This window comes from Cupressus sempervirens, chromosome 11, assembly GCF_028749045.1.
Source record: "Cupressus sempervirens isolate cs-2001-9-10 chromosome 11, ASM2874904v1, whole genome shotgun sequence".
Classification (NCBI taxonomy): domain Eukaryota; kingdom Viridiplantae; phylum Streptophyta; class Pinopsida; order Cupressales; family Cupressaceae; genus Cupressus; species Cupressus sempervirens.
The window spans coordinates 689,890,236-689,916,806 of NC_143128.1; the positions used below are offsets into that span (position 1 = coordinate 689,890,236).

Genomic DNA, 26,571 nt, shown 5'->3' on the forward strand with positions numbered 1-26,571 from the left:
TCAGTGCAATATCTGTATTTGCCGTTCAATTGATCATCATTTGTCTACCAATATTTTTGTTGCTGATTATTAAAAATGTTTCAAATGTTCATCATTCTTTTAAAGGAATTTCGCCCTGGGCTCTTTTGGTATGTGATCACTTAAATTTTTATTTATTTTGTTATCTGACTATTGTTCTAAGCCATTTTGTACTTTAACTAACTATTATTTTATAATCTAAACCTGAATTCCATTTTATCTTTACAGCAAAGCACCCTTATTGGCACATGGTTTCACCTCATTGGTTTTACTGCTGTGTAAATTATAACGAATCATACTGCTGTCCAACAGCTGCATCTTCTTAATCACATTACTCTGCATGAGATCCCCCATTTCCACGCCGTTTTCCAGTTTTGGAGGAGCCAACAATTCAAACTTTTCTGCCATTTTCTATTTCCCTGACGTCAGAAACTCAGAAAATTCCGATGCAAGTCTCCTAGGGAAAAAGCCTATCGGCTTAATAAGATATTTGTGATAAATGTATAGAATAGGTTAGATGAATTTTACTTGTAGGAACATCCCACAGCCTCTGGGTTTGGGCCTGTACTAGCTGCTTTTCCGACTCAACAAGGCTTTGCTCCTGCCATTAAAAAACCCCTTCCATGGTTTCTCTAGGCAAACTAACCAGTTCCAAGCATTTTCTTTTTCCAAAACTCGAACACCTCAATATCTTTGCATAAGATGACATGGTTTTGATAGGTTAAAGCCTAAAAAGCTAACACGAAAGGGCAAACATGTCATGTGAAGAAACAACAAGGCTGAGAATTCAAAGAGATAGCTAGGCACTTTGCCAACAAAGTACTTATACAGTTCAAAATATATATATTCACGCCTATAAATGGTGTTAGAACAGTGAAGGAAAATTTGTTAGATGTCAAATGAAGTTATCCTAAGAAAAAGAAGAATGAAACTGAATTTTGATAGACTGCCAAAGATAATCTTGGCTGCACAAGCAGGGGTGTAGTCTTTATAAGCGACGGCAGAAGAGTTTAAGCATTTTTTTTTGCTTAAATCATGCAAACTCATCCAATAAATAATCAATAGAAAATGCTCTTCTCCAAGACCCCTTCCTTGACATCTCTAAAATGCAACTATATATAAACAATTAAAATAGAAAAGGTTGAAAGTTAATTATTGGCTACATTTTTTTTAAATGGGCTTCAAAATTGAATGTCAAATATAGTTAATTCAGGATTTCTTCTATTGAGATCTTGCATTATCATTGCTATTAGTTGCATTATCAGAGGTAACAATGTTGCAGACCTTTTAGTAGAAAAAGGGGCTAGAAAAAGGGGCTGGTGTAAGGTCTATAATTGGGTATAAAATTATATAGGTTGTTATCAAGCACATCCAGCCAAATATCAAAGCATTTATCAGCACTTGAGATGGTTTCTCTATACTCTTGGCAATCAATGTCTCCATCAGGACCTGCCCTCGATCAAATAAATGCCTTGAACATGAAATTTTGGAAGATACCATTCATGCTTGAAAGGTATCCATGACATTTCATACAGTCTGGAGCTAACGCTCTTAGAGAAGAAAACTTTCATGACAAATGGAAGCAATCATGTATATAGATAGTGACCATGGCAGCAATGCAAGCATCATTCTAGTGGCTGATGTTCCTTAAATCATAAGTTTTATATTTTTGGGGTGCTTAGAGTTAAACTAGGAGTTACCTGAGAATCTCTTTATTTTTGGCTTTAGCCTCCACTTTTAATAGTCTAGTCTTTAGATAACATCAAAGTTGCATGGACACAGACAAGGATACAAATATGGATACGGTATCAGATAGAGATCAACCACTTTTTAAGAGCTCTAATATGAAAATACCATACAGTTGGATACAACATTAATAGAAAATACATAAACAGATTTAATATGATTTATAAGTTATTAGAAGAGATTTTCATTACTTCGAAAGAAATATAGACACAGAGATGCTACATAAATGATTATAAGGTAACTTAAAACTTTATAATATGCTAAAAATTGTATAGTTGTGTTGTAAGATACTCAAAATATAGGTCTCTGAAATAGAAAAACATTACATTTCTCTTTCTTATTTGGTGTAGGTTTTGTTTATACCAAAAGAAGTTAAGAAGATTGCATGAAATGAAGTTTTTTTAATTATATCTGGGAAGATTTACGTCAAATTTTTAAGAGTTAATTTAAAACTTCGTAATATTCTAAAAATTGTACAGTTGTGTTGTAAGAAACCCAAAAAATGTCTCTAAAATAGAAAAACATTACATTTCTCTTTCTCGTTTGGTGTAGGTTTTGTTTAGACCAAAGAGAATTAAGTAGATTCCATGACTGAAGTTTTTTAAGTTAAATTTGGGAAGATTTATGTCAAATTTTTAAAATAATAAAATTGAAAAGCATTTGCCACAATTGGAAATTCAAGGTATTTTGGGCACGCATGGGCACAATATTCAATGTGTTTCCAAATTGTATCGGATATGTATCAAATTGGATACTGGGATACGACTGCCTGAAGAGGAACAGTGGAATTTCCTGCTACTCTGGATAACATTGCTAGAGCTGAATTGACTATTCAAGTTTTGGACTTTTTTTTTTTTTTTTTTTTTGGCTCTTTTCAGTTAATCCCTCAGTAATGAGCTTCTACTAGCCTTTGTCATTGTTGCCTTTTCTCTATAATTTGGTCTGTCAAACTGTCAATAAATCTTTAAATTCCTTCAAAATTACTTTACGGTCTTAAACCAGTTTATTTTTCTTTAATATGGGCATTTACTAAGTGGAATATTGGTTCTACTCTTTCCTTTTCTAGATTGAACGAACTTCTAAGAAGTTCACTGTTAACTATTCTAATCAGTTGGTAACTCATAGTAAATGAAGACACATCCTGAGATTCCATTTCAAACAGACAAATCAAACTTACTTCCAGAAGATCACCCTCAACCATTCTAATCAGTTGGCGATGGTTTACACTATGGGTAAAGGAGAACTACTGAAAATAAATTTGCACAATAGGTCACCCAGAAGTTTATACCAAGGTCACACTCAACTATTCTAACAAGTTTGTGAAGGCTAAGACTCAGGTAAAGGAAAACATCTGGAGAAATCCCATTTCTAGTATGTCCAAGGATGGCTCTGATAATTCACTAAAGAGAGTGCCAACGAAAACTCAGGATCTGGTCCCCTTCACGGGATCTCTGGATCTCACTCCTCTTCCCAACATATTTCTTACATCAAATGGCAATCCCCAGAGATAGGGACATGAAAAATTAAATTTTGACAGAACCTGCCATGGTAACCCAGGATCCTCTAGCAACTTGTGTTATCCGTGACACCACAGATATACTGATCAACAAAGCATCAATAAAGATCAAACTACTCGGATTGCAATCGGTGAGTTCATGCAATATAGACAATATAATTATTAAAGGGGATTCTTTGGTTATTCTCCTCTGCCTCAAAAAAAAGACATCCTGCGAACTGGAGGATAAACAAGAACCCAATGAAAGGTTAAAAGACTTTGGATAACGTACCATCTTGCTCCATCTACCATTCATACTGAGAGGGCAATAAAATAGCTAATTTTCTTTCAAACCAAGCGTTCAAACAAAATGAGGAACCCATAGTGATGATGTTTGATAGGTGGCAGTATCTTCGCAGTCAATTGAGTAAAGAGCTTTCAACCCTGTAATTATACAAATGCAACCAAGAATAGTTGGATTGGCAATTCATAGCATTTGTTCATTTCTCCCTTGTTGAGGAGGTACCCTCCATCAATTTGCGAGCTAGAATGGCTTTAAGTTTCTACCAGCTTTCCTTTCTGGAATCCTCAAAACAATATTTTATTTTCTGCATTCTCAATGCTTTAATCCGAGGGGCCTCTAATTCAGTTTAAAAAGACACATCAAGCAGATGGCTTCCCTGGACGAAATTATTGAGGCCACATTGCACAATGATAAAGGTATTCTATTTCAAAGAATTGATGCATTGGAAGTGATCTAAAAGATGTTGGGAAATGATTTCATCAAGCGGGCATCAAGGCACTGGTAAAATCTGTCACATCATCTATATTTCAAAGCAACGTGTTAGCTATTACTGAGGCAGTGGAGAAGAACACTTCTCATATTATTCTGTCTTCTCTTCTTTCCACAGGCTACAACTATAAGTACAGGGCTTTGGTGCCAATGGGAACAGTCAGAAGAATAGAATCAAAACTGGAATCTCTAATAAAGGAGGTGCCTACCATTCCCGGCTTTCTGAAGACAGATGCTCTTGTTTCTCGTACATCCCATTAATGAAAGTGCTCAAAGTATACAGAATGGATAAATTCTCTCTTCTTTATGAGCGATTAAATCTGTAAAAGCCAGTGAAAGCAGTAATACTTCTCCTGCCTCAAGCTAGCTTGGTCAAGCACAAAGATGGCACCTGTGCATCTGAATTTATCGAAATGTGAGAGACATTTACCTACTCCATTTTATAAGCTTCTACTGTATGGTAAGGTAACAGTACATTAGGTTTCCTTGGGGTCTAGACTGTATATCTGCATTCTTTGTAAGGATTGGTTAAATATATTTTGTATTGCAGTTCATACCATCAGTCCATATAGCCATGATATTATACCAAAGTCATATAATGATGGAAAGATCTGATATCATTGCCAAGCATCACAGCAAAAACTTTGTAAATTTTTATTAAAGTTTAATGGAAAGTGAGAGCGCCCTTGCCCCTAGACTAAAAAGACTCATGGTCTCGATGGAATAGCCAGAAACATTGCTAATAAATGGGACAATAATTCCAAAGGTTTGAGAAAGAAGAACTAATGACTTGATCTTTATAGTTGCACTATGGACATCACTGAAATTAAACTACAACTTAACATTAAAAATGGAGGCAAATCATTTTCTTTCAAAGTGGACAAAATAATGTCAAAATCGGAGCATATTTGTACCACAAGATATATGCCAAATAGAAACATTCACACCAAGCCTATTCGAATCCTGAAATTCAAGATCATTGCCTCATTCAGAACCCACGTAAATTACTGCTATCTATAGATAGAATTGAGCAGAAGTTCATCCAAGCAGAGAAAGTTGATCCAAAAACACTACAATAAAATTTGCTTCAAAGAAGAGTGCCCTCAATCATTCTTATGGGAAAAGAAATGCAGGCAGCCAAGTTTGACACAAAAGGGTAAAAGACATCTTGAAAATTGACAACATTCAGCATGCAAAAATATCCATATGGGGACTTTGAAAATTGGCAATTTAAGCATCTTGTTTTAGCAGAAAGAGCTGAGCAAGCTTGCAAATTTACGAATTAAAATTCACTGTTGAAGATCAGATCTATAGAAACATCAATGTTGTTTACGAGGGTTGTGAACTATTCTTAAATCTCATAGCTTGCTTTAGCCTAGTAAGCTTTATTCTTGAAAGGAAAAAGATTGTGTTCTCCAAGAGCAGTGAACTCTTTTATTTATATTGTGGAAGAGAGATATGGAGAGACATGTCCCTTCAGGGAACATGTCTATTCATTATTATTTAACTAATATAATAAATACATATATATTATATTTCATATATATATATATATATATATATATATATAGTTTAGTCTCATGGATTTATCCAATTGAAGCTACCAAACATTAACACTCCCTCTTAGTTAGGGAAGATAAACACAAGACATTACCTCAATGTAAAATAAGGAATGACAAGTTTTAAAATAGCTTTGGTCAGAAGATATCCACCATCAATTACAATGCTCAAAGTATACAGAACGGATAAATTCTCTCTTCTTTATGAGTGATTTAATCTAGAAAATTCAGATTAAGCAGTAATACTTCTCTTGCCTCAAGCTGGCTTGGTCAAGCACAAAGATGGCACCTGTGCATCTGAATTTATCAAAATGCGAGTCATTTACCTGCTCCATTTTACAAGCTTCTACTGTATGGGAAGGTAACAGAACAATAGGTTTCCTTGAGGTCTAGACTGTATATCTGCATTCTTTGTAAGGGTTGCGTAAATATATTTTGTATTGCAGTTCATACCCTCAGTTCATATAGCCATGATATTATACCAAACAGTCATACAATGATGGAAAGATCTGGTATCCTCCCCAAGCATCACAGCAGAACTTTGTAATTTTCTATTTAAAATTAAAAGAAAGTGAGAACACCCTTGCCCCTTGACTAAAATAACTCATGGTCTTGATGGAATAGCCAGAAACATTGCTAATAAATGGAACAATAATTCCAAAGGTTCGAAAAAGAAAAACTAATGACTTGTTCTTTATAGTTGGACTATGGACATCACTGAGATTAGACTACAACTTAACCTTAAACATGAAGGCAACTGATTTTCTTTCAAAGTGGACAAAATAATATCAGTCTAAGCGTATTTGTACCACAAGATATATGCCAAGTAGAAACATTCACACCAAGCCTATTTGCATCCTGAAATTCAAGATCATTGCCTCATTCAGAACCCATGTAAATTACTGCTATCTATATATAGAATTGTGCAGAAGTTCATCCAAGCAGAAAAAGTTAATCCAAAAACACTACAATAAAATTTGTTTTTAAGAAGATTGCCCTCAATCATGTCATTCTTATGGGAAATGAAATGCAAGCAGCCAAGTTTGACACAAAAGAGAAAAAGACGTCTTGAAAATTGACAACATTCAGCATGTAAAAATATCTGTATAAGTTATGAGGACATTGAAAATTGGCAATGCAAGCATCTTGTTTTAGCAGGTAGTGCTGAGCAAACTTGCAAATTTACCAATTAAAATTCACTTTCAAAGATCAGATCTATAGAAACATCAATGTCGTTCAAGAGGGTCATGAACTATTCTTGAGTCTCATATCTTGTTTTAGCCTCGTAACTCACTGTCAAAGATCAGATCTATAGAAACATCAATGTCATTTACAAGGGCCGTGAACTATTCTTGAGTCGCATATCTTGCTTTAGCCTCGTAAGCTTTATTAAACGTTTAATTCATTTGTTCATTCTTGAAAGGAAAAAGATCGTGTCAGCTAGCTGAACTTAAGAAAAAGATGAGACATAAAAACAGAAGTTCAAATGAAAAGTTGAGAAAGATCAATGTAACTTACAATTAAATATTTGAATGTACAGATATTAAAGAGATTATACTTTTTATAGATTTTATGCCTATTCAGAGATTTTGTTTTTGGTGGTGGGAGCTATAGATTGAATGGCTCTTCTTTTCATTTCGGGAATGGTAGAGAGACAATGCCACTTTGTCAATGAACGCTCAACGTACAAAGTCATCCAAATAAGTTATTGGAACATCTTGACAATTGACCATTTAAGCACCCTGTTTGAGGGGACACAATTGAGCAGCCTTGCAAATTTATTGACCAAAATTGTAAAATGGAAATATATTTGATATGACCGTTACAGTCACCTTCAGCTGAAAGAGGTATTTAAGTTAATATATATAAAAAGACGTGTCACACATCATGCGAGGAGGCATGCCTATGAACATATTAAGTGTTGTATATTTGGAAATTTAAATGGTCTCACCTTTGGGATTTGAAGCGATCATTGTGTGTAAAATGAAGAGTCAAATGCAATCTATTTATGGGATTGCTCAGTATATTGTTATCAATCAATTGGAAAGCCATGTACCTGAATATTTTATGATCAATAAAAGACATATTTTGCTGGTGTGGTTGGGTTTTTCCCTTTCCATGGAAGGGTTTTCCCAAAATAAATGATTTGAGTGTATTGTGTATGATTTATGTACTTCTATTGCTGTTTATCTCTATTTCTGGACTAAAACATTAACAAAAGGGACATAGGAATTGTTTTGGGAAAAAAAAAAATATATCATGGAAGAAAAACACTATATAGAGGGCAATACATGTGTGTAGACAGAGCAATAAATCTGCACCATCTGGCAACAAGCCTCCTGACATCCAAAACATATGGAATATATATATATATATCATTTATTAAAAAAATCAATCAGAAATGTTCATATCATATTTAATGTATAGATATGTAGTATGCATATATATACATACATATATAAGGATATTTATAAATATGCATTCAAACTATAGTCTAACTTATTACTGTTTTAGGGTGGGAAGAATGGGGCTATATTGTTGCAAGAGGGGCTTTGTCTAAATTCAATCAATGGTAATACTCCCTAGACAGGGTGAAGGTCAGCGCCCCAGAAGCCTTGAGGGTGAATCTCAAGATAGGATATGAGCTTGGACGACCAGTAAACTTTGAGAGAGCCTATTGAAATTGGTATCTAGGCACCTTGGTTACATTACTAATCCATCCTTCATTGAGTTGAAGTAGTAATAAGGTCAGTATAGATGTTAATGATATGTATAGATAACTTGATCTAATAAGATAATGAATAAGTCTCTTTACTTCGAATGTCTGAGACTGAATCATTGTATCTTTATCCATTTAACATAGGATATAAATATTAAATTTGGGTTAATCTGATAATGACTAAGCCTAAGTGTAATAGGGTACATCACAATTGATATTTTGCAGACCTGCTGGGGTTATTTGAATCCATATGGTACACATCTTCATTGTACCTAAACGAATGTATCCACCCTCTGTCAGCTTCGAAGAGCATGGTTTGATATTTTTTCATGGCAGTGATTTGGTAAGGTTCCAAAGGTCAGTTCAGAAATGCTGAAGTTGCCAACTTTGACTGATTAATATCATGCACCTCGGGTCATGTCATCCAAATCCACTTGGTAGTCCAGTTCTCACAATAGCAGTCAGCATAGTTGTCAATTTCCATGGCTCTAGGAAAGTGTTTGGTCAGTGTTTGAATGTGTTTTTGGATGCTCCCAGACTTGTATTGAGCAGAATGCAAAGAGGCCTGAAATCAGATTTTGTCGATTACTCACTTCATTTTTTTTAATTTGGACACATGTAGAAGTGGTTTCAAGTTGAATCCAATGGTACTTGGTTGAGATGAAAGCTAGGAGTGCAAGGAGATGATCGCAGGTCAAACTCCAAACGTCAAGCTCAAAAATTTTGAATGAGGGAAGATACAAATCAAGTTATCAAAGTGCGAATTCAACTCAAGATCAAGATGGGACTTAAGAAATCAGAATCTGCAGTAGAGAAAATTACCATCAACTAGAATTTCCTCCAAAAATCTAAGTTTGCTTTGAAAGAATCCAAGCTACATGAAGATTTCATCACGTCGAGAAGTTCAAGATATCAAGTTTACAAGTACAAGCAATCTAAGTCATAGCAAGGAGAAAATTACAAAGAGTGAAAGGTGGAGAAGATTCAAGAAGACAAAGCAATTAGGGAATATGCCATCACAATTGAAGACTTGATAATATTGAGTATCAAAAGATATTTTCCCATCACCAAAAGACTGATCAAGTCTATAGGATAAGGATATTGAGGCGGTGCCAACTTCTTTTCAACCAATTAGAAAATTCTAGTTACACATGTTCAAGCACATCTGATCATATTATGCCAAGAGTACAATTTTTTCATTGGCTCTCAAAAGCATTATAATTTACTTAATGGCCCACAAGGTGATGCCTTCATTTAATTGGTTGATAGGGTGGCAACCCTAATTAGGGTTTGTGAGTATTAATCTTGGACCTTCATTGCAATCGAACAACTATAAAAGGCTAAGGCCTTCAAAATTGTAAGGGGTTAGATTGTGGAAGAATTAGATTAGAGAGCTAAAAGTAATGGTAGGCTAGAAAAGAGAGAAACTTGTCGAAATTGTTGCCACAATGTTATTAAAGTTATTGATGACTCCTTGTTGGTCTTCATGATGAATCACTTGATGTTGCTTTGAAATGTTGCATGGCTTCTTCAGTCCTTCACTTGCAGTAGATATCTTTTCATGGTGTTTAGAAGTCATTTAGTCAAATGAAAGAAATTGTGGATGTTTGTTACATCCCAATTTTTAACCTAGCTTGAAATATAGCCGTTAAGGTTCGCATGAAGTCAGTTGGCAGTTTAATTTAATATAATCAGGCGAAATGGTAAGATAGTTGGTTGTTATGATTTCAAGTGAAGATGACATATTAGTTGATTGTTAATCGCGAATTCATGGAATTAAGATGAAGGTTAATTGTTATGATTATTTATTATTAAATAATATATAATTTAATTACGAAAAATTTCTTTGCAGGAAGCATGTCGAAAGGGTGAAAGCATTGTCAGAAAAGAATTAGGCAGGACGTCACCATCACTGGGTAGACGGGTAAAAGACATAGCCAAAATACATCTGCAAGACTTGCGTGAGTTATTTAATACTTTAATTAAAATAATTGGGATAAAATATTAAACGCATATTAAAGGATTTTATATTATCTTTTGTCGTAGTATTTTTAAATAACTGTTTATAAATGCTCATTTAAATATAACAATGATTTGACACCATTATAATTTAATTAATAAAGTAGTGTTGCTTGTATATGTAAGATTTTAATAACGTTAGAATTATAATAAATTATTATAATCCTTGAAATATAACTTTGCAACTCTATTCTTCCAATTTGATATTATTGCTTTAAATGATAACACCTGGCATAATTAATCGATTTAAACTTTTGGCAAATTGAGTTTTTTTTCGTTTCCTTATCTTTAAATTGGAATTTTTGATGTATTCATATTTTCATTTTGGAAATTCGAGGGGGCTTTCGTTATAACCGATGGGAGATGGAAAGTCATTATTTGTCTCTTATATGGAAGTCGTGGAATATGATCTTGTATGGAGAGGAAGCCAAAAGGTCTAGCTCGTAACTTTATTTGTAAACCATCAACATAACTCGACAAGAGGGGGGGGAAATCAATTTTCTTTCATACATGAATTTCCATCGATTTCCTTGCTCAGAAATACTGTGTCAGTAACACCCCATTTTGAATTACTTGCATCCTTTCATAATGATATCATGCATCGCGAGATACAGACTAGAGAGGCAGGTTGGAGACAGGCGGAAGCCTTTTTAGATTGCAGATGCAATATGTCACCGCTATACACTGTGGAACTTCAAGCTTGGAAGACAGAAGTAGTCAAGCAGAGAGGTCGTCTCAAACCACAGTGACAAAGGGTCTTGTAAGATCTTTCTAAAGCTGTATTACTTACCCTCTAATGATTCGAAAATGCTAAAGTCTATTGTAAAATCGTATAGTCCTATGATCATGAAATTCGTTCTTCTTCATTTGGGTTACGAGTCATGTTTTAAGCCAAACATAATTCTTATTATAGTCGTTTCTTCTTTTATATTAGAGACTGCAATTTATGATTGAAGCCAATCATGTTTCCCATTTATAGTCTGCTTTATTTTAATAGTGATGACAGTCAATGATAAGCCGGTTAGAAACCTTTTCAAATTCATTGTAATTTACTAAAGATCATTTGACTGCCAGTTGCAGTAATATAATAATGTTTTTACTTATAAACAAGACTGATAATCTTTTAATATCAGAATATGTAATCCTTTGACTTTTGCATTTCTTTAATTACCTATTCTAATGCCGAGTCGGCTCTAAGTATAAAACATTAAAAGCTCCTTGACTCCAGTAATCATGCAAGTATGTCATCTTGCTTTCATGCAAAAGATTACAAACTGTATCCAAATGAAATTCATAGATCTGTCTTTGTTTACATTCTGAAGTTAAATAAAGCCAAGTCGGTTTCATTCCTTTTAGATCAGTGAAATCCTCTGAATTCAGTCGATTGCCCTATGCAAGATTATAGCAATGTTTTATATTCATTAGAGTCGGATTACATCCAAAATTTGGTATGACATTGAAACTATAAAGTCTGTTCTCTTATATATATATGTGTGTGTGTGTGTGTGTGTGTGTGTGTAGAGCTACTTGAATTATCTTTGGATCCATGATAAGAAAGTAAATCAACCCAGTTTAGAATCAGACCCATCCTGAATTATACATTTCACTGAGAATGAGATAATGAAACTAGAAGGAAATCACTAGGTAAGATGCCAGTATGTGGTGAAGAAGTTGTAAGATATCATTGTGATCTTTAACCTGATAACACCTGGGAATCACCGGCTTGGAGGCCTGAATAGGGTGAGAAGGAGAAAAGAAAGGAATCTTCAATAATATGAATCAGCATTATCTATGTCATTTCAATATTTACCATTAATATAAATTAATTAATAACTCATGCATATTCCTGTTACGATGATCTCCTGCTACCAAGTCGTATGGCGAGTTATATATCATGACACCCAGTCGATGGAATGATGTTCCCTATCAATTCCGAGTAGGGAGGGCCTTTCTCGTTAGAGATCGCGTGGGGATATGATATGGTTCGAGGTTGGGTGGTAAAGCCCCTGACAATGTTTCATCTCTCTCAAGATATCGGATATGCGTCAGAGAGAGATAAGCCATGCATTCAATTGTTTATCAGAAACAGGTATTATCAATTTTGTTTATGAGAAGGTAAGATTTAATTGAAGTATTTCATTGTTATCATCATTTTACTTTCATAGAAATGAATATTGAATATAAGTATTTATCTAATCTTGAGAAATTGTCACAGATAAGCAATCGAAGGAAAAGAAATCCGAGGCCCTAATTGATTGTGAGACAACTGGAACCTTAATTGATATGGTGGTATTGGAAGCCCTAACTGAATCCATGGTATCGAAAACCCTAGTTGAATCCGTGGTTGCGGAAGCCCTAAATTGAATCCGTCGTCGCGAAAACCCTAGATAAAATCCGTTGTCGCGGAAGCCCTAAATTGAACCCGTGGTCGCGAAAGCCCTAAGTGGTAAAGCAGTACCGGAAGTCCTAAATAAACCAATGGTAATTGATGCCCTAATTGGTAAGATGATATGTGATGCCCTAATTTAAGTTATATTGGTATTTAGCGGTATTCATCAAATGATTTTTTTTGAGATAGCAGTCGATTTGAGAAATTGTTATAGTGTATTTGTGGACTAACCCGAGTGGTTGCAGAAGCATACTTAGATGATTTTCAGTCTCAGTTTTTCCGAGGTATGTGATTTCAATTTCTGAAGTAATTTCATTAAAAGGTATTTCAAGTATTTAGTTAAGTTTTTTTTTTTTTTTTTGGTTTAACTGACTTTAACGGTAATCCTCTTCACATGAACATGAATGATGTAACTGCCTTCTTATGAAGTCGAAGTTAAAACTGTATTCTATGCTTATGATAGATGTTAAAATTAGACCCGGGAAATCAGGATGTTACATATGGTATCAGAGCGCTGGGTTCAACCCTGAAACCTTGGGTCAGGGCACTGTTTCTAAGAACTGAAAACGTAAATGTTGAAAAAGATTTAATTGCATATCCGGATATTGCAATAAAAAACTAGAAAAAAAAAAAAAAAAACACTGGAAAATCATTCAGAATAGCCAGGAAGGCTGAAATGATATGAAATGGACAAAAGTATAAACTATGAATCGAAACCTAATTAAAAAAGATAAAAAGGATTGGCAAGCTGAGTAGTGGAGATCGGGTCTAACGACCCAAATTTTGAAATCCTTGGCCAAGGTGGAATTAGGCAGATTTGCCAAAACAATTGATCTTGTTGATTGTCTTGATGCTTCAGTTATTTTGTCGAATAACTGTTGGGACTTCAACCCACCTGATTACTCAGTGGCAGGGCCAAAATGTTACATATGTATTATCCCTGGTGGGAGGGCCATTCTTTGTCGAGAAAGGGAAGATTAAAAGGGTCCCGATGCCTAAACTTGCGCAATCCAAACACAGTTTATAATCTTGATAAAATGATATCTAAATCCATCATGAGCGGGTTTGTCGACCCAAATTAATGAAAGAATTAAATTGTTACCAATTTGAACCTAAATTGAATGAAAAACAAAACTGCGAACCATGATGTTGGTTAAACGAAAAGATCATTATGTGCTCCAATAAGGAGTTGGAACTATCAATGTTTGTTTACAGATGTAAAATGGGCATGGAAGCCTGAATCCCAGAAATGGGAAAGATGAATATTTATAGATGAATGATGAGAATACTCATGAGAATCTTATGAATTGTTCCAAATGCTTATGATCTTGATTTGATGATCTTGCATAGCACATCATGTTTTTACCCTTTGACACATTGTTATACATCTATAATATGCATGCGATGTTGACTTTACTTATTGAGCTGTTATATATTGTTTTGGAGATATCCTATTATGAAATGATTATTCTAATGAAATATTGGGCTTGAAGGCCAAGATTGCAATGGAAAAACATGGGTTCACTAACCAATTACAAGTAATCTGTAAGTTTGCAAGGATGATCTATTCATTAATGAGGGCCATATGCCAGATGGTACGTAAGAGTGATTTAAATTATGATCAAGTTATGATCTAGAACTTGTTGGTTAAAGAATTTCAATTTTTGAATACTTATCTTACTTTCAATAATTGAACCCTGAAAATCCTTTTAAATGAACATATCAATATGGAATTGAAACTAATGATATGGTGAGTGTCTACATGAGCGTGATAGGAACATGAAATAGAATCAACTCAAAAGATGCTAAGAAAATCTCAAGTAAGGTCAAGAGAACTCAGGTGAGTACGTGATAAATTTTATATTACCATGCAAGTATCTTTTTGGAAATTGTAAAGTAAAAATGGATCATGAGTTTTGATTATGATCTTCCTTCTGACCCAATTGAGAAAAGAAATGATATCACAATGTTATATATATCTTGTAATTGGAATATTCTTTTAGTGTCTAATTTACAGAGGTCATCGAGGACGATGAACCACAAGGGGAATGGTACGTTACATTCCAATTTTAAATTATGTCTTTATAATGTTCATTGCAATTTCAAGTTCATCGAGGACGATGAACCACAAAGGGAATGGTATGTTACATCCCAATTTTAACCTAGCCTGAAATATAGCCGTTGAGGTTCGCATGAGGTCAGTTGGCAGTTTAATTTAATATAATCAGGCGAAATGGTAAGATAGTTAGTCGTTATGATTTCAAGTGAAGGTGACATATTAGTTGATCGTTAATCGCGAATTCATGGAATTAAGATGAAGGTTAATTGTTATGATTATTTATTATTAAATAATATATAATTTAATTACGAAGAATTTCCTTGCAGGAAGCATGTCGAAGGGGTGAAAGCATTGTCAGAAAAGAATTAGGCAGGATGTCACCATCACTGGGTAGACGGGTAAAAGACATAGCCAAAATACATCTGCAAGACTTGCATGAGTTATTTAATACTTTAATTAAAATAATTGGGATAAAATATTAAACGCATATTAAAGGATTTTATATTATCTTTTGTCGTAGTGTTTTTAAATAACTGTTTATAAATGCTCATTTAAATATAACAATGATTTGACACCATTATAATTTAATTAATAAAGTAATGTTGCTTGTATATGTAAGATTTTAATAACGTTAGAATTATAATAAATTATTATAATCCTTGAAATATAACTTTGCAACTCTATTCTTCCAATTTGATATTATTGCTTTTAAATGATAACACCTGGCATAATTAATCGATTTAAACTTTTGGCAAATTGAGTTTTTTTTCGTTTCCTTATCTTTAAATTGGAATTTTTGATGTATTCATATTTTCATTTTGGAAATTCGAGGGGGCTTTCTTTATAACCGATGGGAGATGGAAAGTCATTATTTGTCTCTTATATGGAAGCCGTGGAATATGATCTTGTATAGAGAGGAAGCCAAAAGGTCTGGCTCGTAACTTTATTCTTAAACCATCAACATAACTCGGCAAGAAGGGGGGAAAATCAGTTTTCTTTCATACATGAATTTCCATCGATTTCCTTGCTCAGAAATACTATGTCAATAACACCCGATTTTGAATTACTTGCATCCTTTCATAATGATATCATGCACCGCGGGATACAGACCAGAGAGGCAGGTTGGAGACAGGCAGAAGCCTTTTTAGATTGCAGAGGCAGTATGTCACCGCTATCCACTGTGGGACTTCAAGCTTGGAAGACAGGAGTAGTCAAGCAGAGAGGCCGTCTCAGACCACAGTGACAGAGGGTCTTGTAAGATCTTTTTAAAGCTGTATTACTTACCCTCTGATGATTCGAAAATGCTAAAGTCTATTGTAAAATCGTATAGTCCTATGATCATGAAATTCGTTCTTCTTCATTTGGGTTACGAGTCATGTTTTAAGCCAAACATAATTCTTATTATAGTCGTTTCTTCTTTTATATTAGAGACTGCAATTTATGATTGAAGCCAATCATGTTTCCCATTTATAGTCTGCTTTATTTTAATAGTGATGACAGTCAATGATAAGCTGGCTAGAAACCTTTTCAAATTCATTGTAATTTACTAAAGATCATTTGACTGCCAGTTGCAGTAATATAATAATGTTTTTACTTATAAACAAGACTGATAATCTTTTAATATCAGAATATGTAATCCTTTGACTTTTGCATTTCTTTAATTACATATTCTAATGCTGAGTCGGCTCTAAGTATAAAGCATTAAAAGCTCCTTGATTCCAGTAATCATGCAAGTATGTCATCTTGCTTTCATGCAAAAGATTACAAACTGTATCCAAACGAAATTCATAGATCTGTCTTTGTTTACATTCTGAAGTTAAATAAAGCCAAGTCGGTTTCATTCCTTTTAGATCAGTGAAATCCTCTGAATTCAGTCGATTGCCCTATGCAAGATTATAGCAATGTTTTATATTCATTAGAGTCGGATTACATCCAAAATTTGGTATGACATTGAAACTATAAAGTCTGTTCTCTTATATATATATATATATATATATATATATATATATATATATATATATATATATATATATATAGAGAGAGAGAGAGAGAGAGAGAGAGAGAGAGAGAGAGAGAGAGAGAGAGAGAGAGAGAGAGAGAGAGAGAGAGCTACTTGAATTATCTTCGGATCCATGATAAGAAAGTAAATCAACCCAGTTTAGAATCAGACCCATCCTGAATTATACATTTAACTGAGAATGAGATAATGAAACTAGAAGGAAATCACTAGGTAAGATGCCAGTATGTGGTGAAGAAGTTGTAAGATATCATTGTGATCTTTAACCTAATAACACCTGGGAATCACCGGCTTGGAGGCCTGAATAGGGTGAGGAGAAAAGAAAGGAATCTTCAATAATATGAATCAGCATTATCTATGTCATTTCAATATTTACCATTAATATGAATTAATTAATAACTCATGCTCCTGTTACAGTGATCTCCTGCTGCCAAGTCGTATGGCGAGTTATATATCATGACACCCAGTGGATGGAATGATGTTCCCTGTCAATTCCGGGTAGGGAGGGCCTTTCTCGTTAGAGATCGTGTGGGGATATGATATGGTCCGAGGTTGGGTGGTAAAACCCCTGACAATGTTTCATCTCTCTCAAGATGTCGGATATGCGTCAGAGAGAGATAAGCCATGCATTCAATTGTTTATCAGAAACAGGTATTATCAATTTTGTTTATGAGAAGATAAGATTTAATTGAAGTATTTCATTGTTATCATCATTTTACTTTCATATAAATGAATATTGAATATAAGTATTTATCTAATCTTGAGAAATTGTCACAGATAAGCAATCGAAGGAAAAGAAATCCTAGGCCCTAACTGATTGTGAGACAGTTGGAAACTTAATTGATATGGTGGTATTGGAAGCCCTAACTGAATCCGTGGTATCTAAAACCCCAGTTGAATCCGTGGTTGCAGAAGCCCTAAATTGAATCCGTCGTCGCGGAAACCCTAGATAAAATCCGTTGTCGCAGAAGCCCTAAATTGAACCCGTGGTCGCGAAAGCCCTAAGTGGTAAAGCAGTATCAGAAGTCCTAAATAAACCGATGGTAATTGATGCCCTAATTGGTAAGATGATATGTGATGCCCTAATTTAAGTTATATTGGTATTTAGCGGTATTCATCAAATGATTTTTTTTGAGATAGCAGTCGATTTGAGAAATTGTTATAGTGTATTTGTGGACTAACCTGGGTGGTTGCAGAAGCATACTTAGATGATTTTTAGTCTCAGTTTTTCCGAGGTATGTGATTTCAATTTCTGAAGTAATTTCATTAAAAGGTATTTCAAGTATTTAGTTAAGAATTTTTTTTTTTAATTTTTTAAAATTTTTTTTTGGGTTTAACTAACTTTCACGGTAATCCTCTTCACATGACCATGAATGATGTAACTGCCTTCTTATGAAGTCGAAGTTAAAACTGTATTCTATGCTTATGATAGATGTTAAAATTAGACCTGGGAAATCAAGATGTTACAATGTTTACTTGCTTGACTCGAACATAAAGACAACACTAGCCTCTTGTTGATTGTAAGTGACTTGTGTGGTGAGCTAGTGAGTGTAGCTTTCATTAATAATCTTTAGTTTACATCCCTTGATGGAATTAAAGTGGACATGTTGATTTGAAATCCATTTGTCTTAGAAGCTTGCACTAAGTGGGTGGAATCACTAACAAGATGACATCTAGTAGGGTCCAAGTCATCCATACTTCCTTGCATTCATAGTTAGGCGTAGATGTAAAGAAGTAGAGAAGTAGAAATGAAGTTAAAGTTTAAATTGAGAGTTCATGAATTGAAAACTCAAAAGCTATATTTTCATTGCACATTGTGAAGCCAAATCTTTAAAAACTAAAGAGTTGATGTCTACTGAATGAATAGCGTAAGCACCCTTAGTGATTACCAGCACATCGCATTATTTCAGTGAGTGAGTATCCACAATTGAAGGGATCCTTAAAGTCTTCTCACAATCTTCCTTTGCAATCTTAGCATGAGAAGTGACCTTAGTCAAGAGAGTTGGAAATTTGGTATTTCATCTTGGAATACTAAGTATTAACATTTTTATGTTGTAGTGGAACAAAACTCACATCAACAGGTAAATCCTTGATGTTAACCTTTTTGCGCTTCTTTTGAATTTTGAAGGAATTTAATAATTAATTTTATTTCTTCCACTTCCTAGCGTCTTCATGCTAATTATGTTCTCTTCAGTTGCATCCCTTAGTAATGAGCTTCTACTAACATTTGTGATTGTTACTTTTTCTCTAAATTTATGTTGTCAAGCTGACAATAAATCTTTAAACTCTTCAAAAAAAAATATTTTAAGGTCCTAGAACAGTTGTTTTCTTTAATATGGAATTTCCTACGCAGATTATTGGTTTTGATCTTTCTTTTTCTTGATCAATTAATGCTCAAATTTGTTGGGGCTTCCAAGGAGAATTACAATAAAATAAAAGTACATCTAAAAGTTCAATTCCAAAGAGACAAATTGAGCTTACTCTAAGAAACTCACCCTGTTCTAATCAGTTGGTAAAGGCTAAGGCTCCGGGTTAAGGGAAATAACTCCAGAAATTTGATTCTAATGAAACGAAAAAAATTAACTTCTAGAAGAACTCAACCATTCTAATTAGGTGGCAAAAGCTGAGACTTGGAGTAGAGTAAAACAACTCTAGAAAGTAGATTGGAACAAAACATCATGCAGAAGTATCATCTCAAGGGGGAAAAAATCAAATGCTGCTCATAAATAGTAACTCCACGGATGGCTCTGATGATTGACTTTATGGGGTGCACGAAAACACTTATGTCAAGCACAGTTTACCAGAAACATAGCTAATTATGTGGAACAAGAATTTGACTCAATCTGAGAGGCTCAAAAGTAAACATTAATAAATTATTATTTTTAGTCAGAGTTGCCAGAAACTCCTCTGTCCTTTCTTGGACGCTCGTATCCTCGTATCCAATTTGGAAATGTATCTGATACTGCCTGGATACACGTCAAATATTGTACCCATATCTACCTAAAAAAATTGATTTTCCAACCATGCCATATACTATGGGATTTGATTTTTTAAATGATTTGATGTAAATCTTCCCAAATTTGATTTCAAAAATGCTTTATTAAAGCAATTTTTTTAAAATGGTTTAAACAAAACCTGCACCAAATGAGAAAGACAAATAAAATGTTTTTCTATTTCAGCAACCCATTTTTTCAGTTATCTTCTAATGTAACTCTACTATGTTTACAAATTGTGGAGTGTAAAATTAAATTATAAGTGTCAATATTGCTTTTGAAGTAATGAAAATCTCCTATAATAACTTTAAAACTATATTAAATATATGTGTATGTTTTATTTATTAATGTTGTGTCCAGCCGTATTCATATTGGTGGTCTTAAAAAAAAGACCGTATCCGTACCCAATACCGTATCCGTATTTGTATCGATATCCATATCCATGCAACTTTGTTTTTAGTTTTTCTATTGACACCATCAATATTAGGCCACAAATTGACCCTAAAAAGGCCATTTGTTCAATTCCTTCCAAAGGAGTCAAAACGAATTTCAGGCATAGTGGCACAGAAAATAATATGTTCATAAAAAGCATGTGCACAGAGTCTAGTCACATTCCCACACTTACGATCATTGCATATTTCGGCAACTGTGTACATTACCTAGGAAAAACTTTTGCATAAGAACAAGAATCTTGCTATCTAAATTAGTTTAAAACTTTAAATGGGATTGACCTCTCTGTATTAAAACAAAACTAGCTCAACCTTTAAAAATTTCCAAATCAAAATGATCTAAAAAAATTAATTAAAAAATTATAAGCCAAATAATCCAACTCATTAATGGATCACCAAGACAATTTATAAAATTAATAAAAAATTCTTCTAGAATGCCCCAAATAAAATTAATAAATTCTACAATTTTCCTACCAATGGCTCTGTAGGCCACTCCGCACTGTAAGAACAAATCCATCATTACCGCATTCAATGCTGATCCAGTTAAATATAACAGATATGCACAGTATATTGAAGTTTGAACAATATGCAATTGACTCCTAAAGATATCTTTTGTGGTATTTCACAAGAATTAAATGTCTTCCAAATTATCATATCTTTTAGCATCCACCACCAAAAACGAGTTTAACTGCTGATATAAGTGCTCACATGTTTGTAAATAAGGGAAAATATATAACATTTGAACACCATATTCGATAAACTTGCTCTAGAAAGAACCAATCAAAGTAGAAAGGTTTATATTAAGGATATAAAATTCAAAGAACTAATCTCCATTTTTTGGTATGCATATGTGTGGGCTATGCAATTCCCCTCGATGTTCTTTAGACCATATAATCATATGTATTTTGGGTAGGGTTACCGAAACTCCTTTTATTTTATCACGGAAACGGGGTATTGGGTGATGGGTTTTAGCGATATATATTCCGGCACCATCAACTGATATATGAAGAGATCCAGACAGATCTGAGCTAAATTATTGCTAATAAACATATCACTGCAATACGAGAGGATCCATTAAAAAGGAATGAAATATTTAGCGGTTTACCAGGCGTGCCCAGAGTGCTAGGGTATGGCAGTCCTGGCATAGCTTCAATCGCTGAGAAATTTCCACTAAGTTCTGGCAGAAGTCAGAAACCAGCGCGGCGGGACAGAGATCAACGGTGAAAAAATGCCTCTAAATTTCCGCTTACGAGAAGGAAATGAAGTCATTCGATAACGGAGACCTCTATAGGGGCATCACATAGCCTGTGTCAACATTAATTGTTTTGCGCAGGGTTAGTTATGTTTTACATTTTAATTAACTGGATAGAATTTTAATTAAGTTGTAGAGAAATGCATTTTATTGTGAGAAAAGTTGTGAGACTTCTAATTTTTTTAGGGTGAATTAATAATTTGTAACTAAATTTTTAAAAAAATGTTATATTGCTATCAGGATTTAACTGTGTGATTTTGAGTCAAACTCATTGACCCATGTTTCATAAGTAGTGATTCAACATGAATCCATATCTCATGAGAATAAATGGAACACTTAGGGCCCGTTTGGTTGCACGCATAGGAATTGTGAATTAGAAGAGAAAATTTGAATGGAAATGGAAATGCGGAATGAGAATAGGAAATTACAATCCAATCTCATTTATTTCTTGTTTGGTTGCACAAACTTGAATTGAAGATTGAAGGTTCGAACCCCATCAAATTTTATGAATGAAAAAGAAAAACCATAATTTATAGAGGGTTTCATCTTCTCACACGCTTATTTTTAACAAATTCATGATGTTTGCAAAAAGAATCTAAAGCAAAAAATAGTAAAGCGAGTGAATCCAAATCTTCACATCGACCGATCGAATCGCGTTACTGAGCGATTCGTTGGCCACTGTGCGTTGGTCTTTCGTGAGTAGAATCTGAGGAATATATATATATTTTTTCAGTATCATCAGTTTGAAAATGGCCATGATTTTTCATTTTGGGCTCCAACAGGAAGTTATAATGAAGCGGATTTGAAAACATTTTCAAATAAGAAAAATTCAAAATGAGAATGGGAATAGCAATTCCAATTACAAGTATTTTGGAGAATGGACAAATGCTTATTTTGGGGCAAAATGGGAATATTTCTTCCTATTCCCAATTCCGATTTGGCGCACCAAACAGAGAATTAAAAATGAATTTTAATTTTCTATTCCTATTCTGATTGTATTCCAGCAACCAAATGGGTCGTTAGCACTCATTGGATTTAGGTGATGCTCACAGGGGTGAAGCATTGGGACTTCATGGGAGGTCACTCATCCCAGTACTACTCCAGCCTGAGCGTGCTTAACTACAGAGTTTCCTCCATGGTTAAACCCAAAGCTTGCAACCCCATGTGCAAAACCTTCACCAAGTGTTGTGCATTATGAACCATTCATTAGAAAGCCTCTTAAGCTCATCAATTGATAAGTGGCAGATAATTTCCATAGCAAGTCAAATTGTTATATTGCTATCAGGATTTAACTCTGTGATTTTGAGTCAAACTCGTTGACCCATGTTTCATCAATAGCGATTCAACATGAATCCATCTCTCATGAGAATAAATGGAACGCTTAGCACTCATTGGAACTAGGTGATGCTCACAAAGGTGAAGCACGTAGTTAAATCCTAATAGCAATATAACAATTTGACTTGATGTGGAAATTATCCCCTACTTATCAATTGATGAGCTTAAGGGGCTTTCTAATGAATGGTTCATAAGGCATAACACGTCATGAAGGTTTTGCAAATGGGGTTGCAAGCTTTGGGTTTAACCATGGAGGAAACTTTGTAGTTAAGTGTGCTCAAGCTGGAGTAGTACTAGGATGGGTGACCTCCCAGGAAGTCTCGGTGCTTCACCCCTTTGAGCATCACCTAGATCCAATGAGTGCTAAGTGTTCCATTTATTCTCATGAGAGATGGATTATCACATAGTTAAATCCTGATAGCAATATAACAATTTGACTTGCTGTGGAAATTATCTCCTACTTATCAATTGATGAGCTTAAGGGGCTTTCTAATGAATGGTTAATAAGGCACAACACTTGGTGAAGGTTTTGCAAATGGGGTTGCAAGCTTTGGGTTTAACCATGGAGGAAACTCTGTAGTTAAGCGTGCTCAGGCTAGAGTAGTATTGGGATGGATGACCTCCAGGGAAGTCTTGGTGCTTCACCCCTGTGAGCATCACCTAGATCCAATAAGTGCTAAGTGTTCCATTTATTCTCATGAGAGATGGATTCATGTTGAATCACTACTCATGAAATATGGGTCAATGAGATTGACTCAAAATCACATAGTTAAATCCTAATAACAATATAACAATTTGACTTGCTATAGAAATTATCTCCTACTTATCAAAAAAAAAGGCTAGATCATTGAGCGAACGACAATGGGCGTCAATGGCAATCACTGAGGGACATTTCAAACATTTTTTGTGGGCCTCCTATTGTGCAAGCAACAAGATGCTTGAATCACCAAATCAAAAGCAAGGGTTTCCAGGCTTTTCCCTTCACTTATAAATATACTTATAAAGCTAATTCATGGCCTCAGTAAGGTGTGGATAACCTTGTGAAGATCTTCAGAGGTAAAGTGACAGTTTAACTAGCAAAGCCCTTTTTTGTTAACCCCAAATTTCATGTTAAGCAGTGTACCCACAAAAAGAATGGTATCCAACAAGATCAACAGCTATTCAGTACAGCCTGGCAAGGGAAGCCTCACCTATAGTTGGAGGCTTCTTCTTATCTCTTGGTCAACCCTCCCAGACTCAATGGCATCTCTACCTTTGAGGTTGGAGAATCAACAAGGCAAGCTGCTATGAAGCATTCAATCTCCTTTTAACAAGATCTCCCCTCTGATTTTCAAGATCCTTTCAAAAATTCGAATGGGCAGGGAAAAACTTCAAACTTTTCCCAATCCCGTTTCAACAGATTAGGCCATCAAACCAAGCAGCAGATGTCAGGTGGTGCGCGAATTCGCCAGAAACAACCTATATTTGACATTTGGCAACCCTCCTAGTTCTCCAATGATTATTGGCCCCACACTAAGTGTTCTTATGGGTTCCCAGGATTTTGGCAAAGGTCATCATTCTCATGATGTAGCTTTATCTGAGGAAGTGCTCCACAGCACAAAGATTAGAGCACCTTTAATTCCATACCAATCAAAGCAGATTTGGCAAGTAAAGCAAACGTTGTCACAGATCAGCCAGGCAATGAATCCGCCACAACATTATCGCTCCTCCCCAAATTCAGTCACTATTACTCTGCCAGAGCATATGTTGCAAGATCAGATTGATCTCCCTCGACAAACAACCCTCATTCGTAAGCTATCAAAGAATTCCTTGTTATTCTATGATATTAAGTCCTAGGGCTTTCAAGCTTGGGTACGGCTGAAGGATATTTTCTATTTAGATTCAAATTCAAGTTTCTTTGTTGCTCTTTTTGAGTCTATCACCTGTAGGGATTCCATTGACAAAAACAAGGGCTGGTTTTGTCAAGGTTTAGGATTATTCACCGTGGCTTGGACCCCTAACTTTAAACTGGAGACAAAGGTTTGTCTTTTCTTTCCCCACTGGATTGCTTTACCTTTATTACTTTTGGAGTACAGGGATGTTGACATTGTGGAAATCATTGCTAATAAGATAGGCATCTTCATAATGCAATATCTTATTCCTTTCGAGCTTCCTCAAAATGATCCCAGAGTTTGTATCTGTATAGATACCTCGAAAGAACTGCCCATACAGATCAAAATTAATTCAAAATGGGGAGTTTGGTCTCAACATATTATTGTTCAAAGTGAGGATACAATCCATAAATTTCAATACAAACTGGGCCATTTTACTTCTCAATGTAATCGACAATCTCATTCTGAGATGATTGTATGTGCAAACCATTGTATTTATCCTACAAATTGCTTGAATTGGGGTTCCAAACAGGTTAGATAGGAGACACCTAGAAAACTCTTTCACTTTATATCTCCAGCTCACCCTTCTCCCATTTTGAGATCATTCTTCATTTTTTCAAAATGTTGGCCTTCTTCCTCTACTCCGTAAGATGTTTGTTTATGATCAAGCAATACCCTCCCATTCAACTCTAGTTTCATCCTCCAGTTGTCAATGTCCTCCATTGTGATCATTTAGAATAATCTAGCTTAGATCTTAACACAATTGTTCATCACCTAATGTTCCAGATCTACCCATCTAATATTTTAGATATCAGTGCAATATTCCATAGTAATGCTACTGTGGAACATAAGGCTTGGGACTTCAATGATAGTATAATAATAGAGCTCACCATGACATTAATCCATGAAATTGTATCAAAGGAAAGCTATTGGCTTTCTAGTAACCCAAATCCATCAACTCATTATTTTTGTTCAGATATTGTCCCTTCTTAGTCATCAATTGATATAGAGACCATAGAGGAAGACAAGCTTGAGCACTAGTTGCACAAGTTTAATGACCATGAATACCTAATTGATTTCTTACTACTCAAGGATTCCTTCAAAAGGGATCAGGAGAAAAACAACCCCTCATGATTTTGAGGCTTTTCTAAATGAGCTCTCCAAGGATCATTTGAATTCAAATCAAAGCAACCTTCCTTAGAATACCATCTAGAGTTCTATGATGATTGAGTGTGTTAGGGACAGTGAAATCGATGGTCAAGTGGAAATAGACCCAACTGAGGCTATTCAAACCATCCCTTTGGGAGGATTTGACTGCAGTTTGATACTATCTATCGAACAATCTCCTAATCAAAAGGCTCAATACAGTTTGATTCCCAAAAAGAGAGGTAGAAAACCTAATGGAGACAAAATCAAAGCAGAAATATTAGTAGGCATTCAATCCACATTGGATGACAAATTTACACCTACCAAAAGATTGACAAGGAGAACTAAGGGTTCTCCTTGTCAACAATGAGAATCGCTTCTTGGAATGTCAGTGGCTTAAATGCATCTGACAAAAGAAATAGAATCAAGTCTAAGCTTGGTTCTATGAGAGCAGACATAATTTTGTGACAAGAAACAAAAATGTCTCAAGAGAATTATGATAAAACAATTAGCAAATGGCCTTAGTGGAATTCGTTACATAGGTAGGGCAATGGTGCTTCAAGTGGCCTTGTTATATTAAGGCAACCAAAAGTAATTCAAATTCAGCTCATAGATCAAAAAGACAATTGGTAATTACTAAATATTACAACGTTTGATCTCTCTTTCATTTTACTGAATATTTATGGTCCCATAACAACACAAGACAAACTG

At 34.7% G+C, this 26,571-nt stretch overlaps 1 protein-coding gene across 2 annotated transcripts in view; it reads right to left on the reverse strand.

Annotated features, from left to right (window-relative positions):
- LOC149531589 (mediator of RNA polymerase II transcription subunit) overlaps positions 1 to 21,636 on the reverse strand; it is a 32,092-nt gene extending 10,456 nt beyond the window's left edge. The window contains exon 1 of one of the 2 annotated variants that reach the window (XM_089810678.1): positions 21,362 to 21,636. Coding sequence is in view for 1 of the 2 variants with exons in the window: in XM_089810677.1 (XP_089666803.1) it covers positions 21,362 to 21,401 (40 nt within the window). In the remaining variant the exon portion in view is untranslated. The remainder of the gene's footprint in view (positions 1 to 21,361) is intronic. The other variant, XM_089810677.1, reaches the window with a different exon arrangement.
- Between the last annotated feature and the right edge of the window lie 4,935 nt (positions 21,637 to 26,571).